The following is a 6380-nucleotide window of genomic DNA, read 5'->3' as shown; positions in this document are numbered from 1 at the left end:
GTTTTTTTTTATATCAGCTAACGTAGCATAACATCACATCAGCCGATTGCAAGCCGTCTACATGAGACGACTATGCATAGAAAAACTGTTGTTATTGTCACGATCTCTCGAGCTTTGCATTTGAACTCGTGTGTTTTAGCAGAAGAAGCTACAACCAAATAGCAATAAGAAGAACCCATCTTCCCTAAGCAGTATGCCAGAACAAAAGAACCAATCAAGCAAGATTCCATAATGACAGTGCATTTGAATCAAGACACTGATCATGTGCCATTTTAGGCATTTAGAAAAGTACCATCATGTTTTTATTGCTATACAAGGGAAAGAGATATGTACATGCTCTATGTTGTTTTGCTGTAATGTAGCAAGTGAATCAACTCAAAAACCTATCCTTTTTCAATATCAGAAAACCTGCTCTAATTAAACTGGTGTAGCCCCTGAAGTCCTCTCACAACCTATATTGCATATCAATTACCTAAATCTGATCTTGACGATTTTCATGATGAAAAATTTTCTTGATAGCTTCTTCCTTCTCATCAATGAAGTTAATAAAACTGGAAATGACGTGAGAACAGTGTGCCTCTGATGACACTGGGGATGGATGAGAAGACTCCCTCTGCTGTCGCTTGTAACGCACGAATTGCCAAATCATTCGTAGAAGAAACACCAGAAGGGCACCTAGAGTGAAGATACCACATAATAAATAAAGACCCCAAAAGCTGATCAAGTGGAGTTGGTTAGGCTCAGCATGCCGTTTCCCCTCTCCTGGACAACCCGTCTTACAGAACCACCTTTCACGGATCCTCTGAAGCTCTCCATTCTCGGAAAGCTTCAAGATTGCAGTAGAAATGTCAACAGCAAGTGGGGAATCTCTCTTGAAAGCCTAGTTTATGGTAGTGAACAAAGTAAATGAGAAAACGCATGTGAAAATCATCATAACAAGAGATGTTACAGCTCGCACACATACGAAGAAGGGCGAGAGAGAGAGAGACAGAGAGACAGAGAGATGCAGAAAAGATGTAATATGTTTCATTAAAAGAAAGGCATAAAGAAAAAAAAAAAAAAAAAGCACGTATATATCTCATGCATTATGAATATGTCATTCGTGGACTATGTACATATGTATGCATGCATTTGATTGTAGGCAAAATCTACTCACAAATCCCCATCCACTCTTGGTAAATGGTTGCCCAATAATCCCAAATTCAGATTGCTTCGACAGAAATAACTCCACATATGTAAGTTCATCTATAATAGCTGCCACCCCTCCATTAGTTGGTCCTTGTCGAAGTGCTCTCTCAAATTCTTCTGGGGATCCCAGAGCAACGAGTCTTGACCTAGCTATGTAAAGACTGTCGACCAGATAGCTATAAGTAAACGAACCTACTTGGTACCCAATGGGCCAGTTACTTGCAACCAAGCTATCAATTCCTGTGATGGGTGATGAAAGCTGCTGGAATGTAAGAATCGAAGTTAAGCTTGCTGTATAGCTTGCTGTGAGCACCATCAATAAGAATAGCCAAACCACCATCACCATCCGTCCAAGTGGGCTCACTGTTTTTTCCTCTGTTTAAAATAATGCAGTAAAAACTTGTCAAATTCAAAATTAATGTTGTCTCTAAAAATTGTGAAATTTCAGTATTATAAATAACCAAAGAGAAAATATTAAAAAAAAAAAAAAAAAAATGTAAGAGCTCTTTTCTTCCATTTCTTTACTGGACTTAGAAGCCTATCAGACAAAGTTTTTTACTGACTTAAGGGTATGTAACATGAAAGAGAATCGCCAGTAAGTAATAAGTTCAGAAATATCACATCTTTCTTTCATTTGCACCTGCAAAAGTTGGTATGATTCACTGTTTAGTAAGTAATTATCTAAGTCGTATAATCACTTATAAAAAAAAGTTATCTAAGTCGTATAATTGATGATAAAACCAGGATTTTGTTCATTCATCTAACTGAGGTAGCACTCCAGCTACAGTTTTTAATGGCATGATGTATCAGCATAAAGGTGCCCTTAAGCCCACCGCCCTTTTTAATGATAGATACTTGGCTGTAAGAAAGAATGAAGATTTAGAAATTAAAAGTTATAAAAGTCAGCAGTTTCCTTACGATTTGTCTTAAACAATGTCGAGAAGCTGAACCTGTAACATGAATTCACTGAATAAGGTTAGAGTCACATATATTAGGTATTTAGATGGTATATTGGATTAAGGTAATGCAATATCAAAGGGTTAACCGAAAAAAAGTATAACAAAAATGATGTTCTCATGCCACATATTGCAAAAATAAATTTGTAGAAAAAGCTATAAAGCAACTCATTTTCAAACTTGAATATGCTTACAGAAACATCGTAACAAGCTGCCTCTTAGGGGGACCCCTGAAATCATCATTGACTCGATGCTCAAGAATCCAAATAACTACTGCAATGATTACAAACGATGCTGCGGTAACACACCACATTTCTACTGTAAATGGTTTGAGAAACACCCAAGCACTTGATTTTGAATTGTGGACTGGAGCCACTATGACAAGACCAGTAGTAGCATACGGCTGTGAAAAGTCCACAATCTTTGTCCTGTTTGTCACAATTGCAATGTCCCCAACGGCAGCATCGAACACCTGACACCAAATGCTCGGTAATAAACAAGGTGTACCTAATAAATTTCTTGTGCCTAATGCATCTCACTCTGCTAAAAGATGCACCCCATATAACAATCAAGATTCAAAGCGAGAACCACCAGTGTGTGGATCTCACCCACATCACAGCTAACATAAAATGATTATTGTTTAGCATGTAACTGTTAATACTCTGCTCCTCCATTTCACAATGTGTAAAAGACAAGTTTAATGTCATCAAGTTGAATTCATTGCTAACGTTTAGATATTAGGATCTTCTAGGAAGCCTAGTAAATCATGTGTGAGCACATCTACCATGCGCTTTCAGGTCATCTTTTTACCAAACAAGGCATAGTTACATTTAGTTCTTTTGTTTTTTACCGGTAATGGAACAATATGTTTTACGTACCTCATCTTTGACCTTCTGTACAAGATCATTGTAATTGGGATTGGAGTGGCCATCCCCAAACGGCTCAAATTTGTAAGGAACATCATATGGAACTAATTTCCGTGCTTCAAGGAACACATCAATGCAGTATCCTTGCATTTTATGGCTGTTATTCAGCTTAGTAGCAAATTCAACAAAACTTGCTCTGTATGGTACTCCAATTCGCAACGGTCTCTCATCATCTGCAATCACCCACCCGCGTGGCCTTTCTGTACTACCACCAGGCCAAGTAACCTTTTTAAGCTTCTGATCTAGGTGGGAATTACTATTTTCTTCACTTTTCAGATTTTCTGGGGCTAAAATTGAAAAGCCTGAGGAGTTGGACCAATAACCAACCAATTGAACTGCCATCTGGTCAATATTAATGACATCATAACTACCACTCACTATGTTTCGATCCTCTTTATTAAATTGGACTTGACCAGTTAAACCAGTGAAGTCTGTCTCCAATAATTTCCTACGGAGAAGAGATCCACCATCAAAGACTCTCAGCTTGCTCAGCTGAACTTTAGTTAAGTTCATTTTGAGTAACCCATCGTCAAAAGAGAATGTGATCTTTCTGTGTTCTTTTACAAACTTATCGATTGAATGTGCAACTGTCCATACCGTGTCATAAGCATAGAGTCCATACGTATTCAGCTCAGAACTTGCTTTACCCTCATCTACCAATTTTCTCCATTGAGACGCAAAAGTCCTCTTCCACCTGGACTCTGGAGTATGTTGACGAAGCCCAACTACCCCTTGGAGGATATGGAGTGAAGTTTTACTCAATGAAGAGGATGAATCTAAGGTAGTAGAAAGCCAATCTGTTGCAAGCCACACGTAGTCGCTGGTCATCATTTGTAGTTTTTGAGCTATAGTGAAGAATCTCATTTTGGGGTCAGGATTGAGATGAACGACATAAACACGAGAACCAAGCAATTTAGATTTATTGAGGGTATCAGTGATGTCGTTCAGATCAAAATGGATAGGCAAAGGAAACTTTTGAGCAATCGTCAATGCTCTCTTGTCGAGTTCACCACCTAAAGCAGATATCCCATTTCTCCCATAATCATCATCCACAAAGATGGCAATGACCTCTTTCCATCCATAAAAGTCAATTAAGTTGGCCATAGCAGCCATTTGGTACGAATCGCTTTGTGTAGTTCGAAAAAAGAATGGAAATTGGAGGGCAGAGAGCGTTGGATCAGTGGCAGCATACGAAATAAGGGGCACTTGGAGACCATTAGCAATCTCAGAGATCATATGAGCTATAGCAGAGGACTGTGGACCAATTATGGCCACTACCCCTTTCTCAAGCACCTGTAAAGCTGCCCAGAAAAAGGAAGCAACCAATATTATTTAGGTAACAGGAACTCCATTTCTGAATTTAGAACTTAAAATAGCATATTTCAGTAGGGGAAAAAACCAGATATTACCATGTAATAAACAAAGTTGATCCTGATAGACTGGTCAAGATTACTACTAAGAGGAGGAAATTGGCTGTTTTCAGAATATAGAGGTCAGAGAGACTGGAAAAGTTCATTAAGAGCTTATATGAAGGGTAAACTCGTTTTCAGATGAACGATGTCAAAACAGGAGATTTAAATAAAATTATGCAATTATATATAAAGAAAAAATAAACTGAAATTCTAATATTAGTAGATTACGAAAACCAGTAACTATAAATTTTGGCAGAAATTCAAACTCACAAGTTAAAATTATGGTCAGTGATTTTTCTTTTGACAAGTAATCGTGGCAAGTGATATTAGAAATCACCCGAAAGCTTACAACCTTAGTTGATAGCCTTTGCATCATCACAGTTCTTATCAGACTCCCTACTAACCAAAAAGAGAGAAAGTTATTCATTTTAAGAGCTTTAACTTATTTCCCTCACACAACGAGTTCTATTATGTTTCAAATTAAATATAAAATGAACAATTCGATCATACCCCCAACGGCCCCAAAGAAGACACTGCATTTTGCATCATTCATGAGCAACTTCAGCTCTGTACCGTTGAGAATTGTCGGATTCGCATTGACATCATACACTGCTGCTTCCATCGCTATCTTGGCGGCTCTACCAATAACCGAATTGTAAGTAAAAATTGCACCGATGTTCACAACAGCAGGACTTTGGGAGTGCACAGAAACAATAAGGAATATCCATATGAAAACCATCGCAGGTAGAAACACAAAGTGTTTCATGTTTAAAACAAGAGAAAACCGCCACCCCAATTCTTCACAACAAAGACTAAAACTTTTCTCTAATTAAGACCGCACATGCTTCAAAATCTGGATAATAGGGGTTAAAAGTACAATTTGATAAGTACTCAGATGAGATGAATGAAGAATCTCTCCCAAGAAATAAAGGGTGCCCCGCAAACTAAAAGCACCCAACCAGAACTTCATGATCAGTGAGCGACCCAGTTCTCTGTCTGAAAAGAACTTGTGAAATATTTAACAGAACAAAACCAGCAAGTGTGGAAAACTGACAACCTAGAAATTTCATCCTCCCAAATTTGGAATTTTCAAAGGGCCAGCCACCAGAGAATACGTCACCAAAACTGAAACAAAAGACGGACGTGCTTGCTTGGGGAAAATAAAGGAAAGAACAAGCGAAGAACAGCATTGACTTTGATTTCTTTGTTTTTTTTTTCGTGGAAACAAGTCCCACACGGTAAAAATGAGAATCACGTTTTGGGAGAGAATTTATGAGGAACAAAAGGATATCCAGAAAGGGGTCGCAAATTTACATTTCAATAGCATGAACGCAGAATTGAGAAGGAAGAAAGACATCAGCCCCACCGGTCCACTGTGGGTCCTTCGACAAGACCTCCTTCCAGTGACTTTCACCGTCGGGAGGGCCTTCAAGTCTTCAACAGTTCAACTGATGCTGTCTATATTTCCATGTTACTCTGTCAAAGGCTTATCAGTGGCGCCAAGAAAAATGCTAAGATACGCTGCATTCTATGCAGTTTAATAGACAACGCTATTATTATGCGTTAGAGTAGTGATAAATACACAATATTTTACACAATATTTTTTACAATATATTATAAAATAAAAGTATTTTTATAAAATGATGTTAGTTTTATAAAGTATTTTATAAAAATATCCCTCTTTTTAAAATATTATTGTATAAAATATTGTGTATTTATCATTTTTCTATGCGTTAACTATATTGATGGCGGCTTTCAATATGCTAGGATTCAGTTTATTTTTATAATTCCACTCAACCTATCACATTTTTTTTAAATCTATCTCATCTTATTTAATTATTATAATTTTTTTAAAATTTTTATATAAAATTAAATAAATAATTCAAATTTTTCAAATT

The 6380-nt window shown here is 37.2% G+C and overlaps 1 protein-coding gene across 1 annotated transcript; it reads right to left on the bottom strand.

Annotated features, from left to right (window-relative positions):
* Positions 1-242: 242 nt before the first annotated feature.
* LOC121252516 (glutamate receptor 3.7-like) lies at positions 243-5962 on the bottom strand. The gene is made up of 6 exons (XM_041152210.1): positions 4993-5962; positions 3023-4371; positions 2339-2616; positions 2107-2138; positions 1157-1563; positions 243-880 (listed from the first exon to the last, which is right to left on the bottom strand). The coding sequence occupies exons 1-6, from the start codon at positions 5246-5248 to the stop codon at positions 473-475; spliced, it is 2730 nt and encodes a 909-aa protein (XP_041008144.1). The 5' UTR covers positions 5249-5962; the 3' UTR covers positions 243-472.
* Positions 5963-6380: the final 418 nt, after the last annotated feature.

This window comes from Juglans microcarpa x Juglans regia, chromosome 2S, assembly GCF_004785595.1.
Source record: "Juglans microcarpa x Juglans regia isolate MS1-56 chromosome 2S, Jm3101_v1.0, whole genome shotgun sequence".
Taxonomy (NCBI): domain Eukaryota; kingdom Viridiplantae; phylum Streptophyta; class Magnoliopsida; order Fagales; family Juglandaceae; genus Juglans; species Juglans microcarpa x Juglans regia.
This window is presented reverse-complemented; position numbering and strand designations above follow the sequence as displayed.

What these genes read in the sequence shown, in the direction of transcription:
- LOC121252516 (XM_041152210.1), bottom strand. Translation starts at nt 5,248, where the DNA reads ATGAAACACTTTGTGTTTCTACCTGCGATGGTTTTCATATGGATATTC. An exon ending in CAGCTTGTTACGATGTTTCT is followed by an intron (nt 2,139 to 2,338) that starts GTAAGCATATTC and finishes TTCATGTTACAG; the next exon opens with GTTCAGCTTCTCGACATTGT. An exon ending in CCAAGAGTGGATGGGGATTT is followed by an intron (nt 881 to 1,156) that starts GTGAGTAGATTT and finishes ACCATAAACTAG; the next exon opens with GCTTTCAAGAGAGATTCCCC.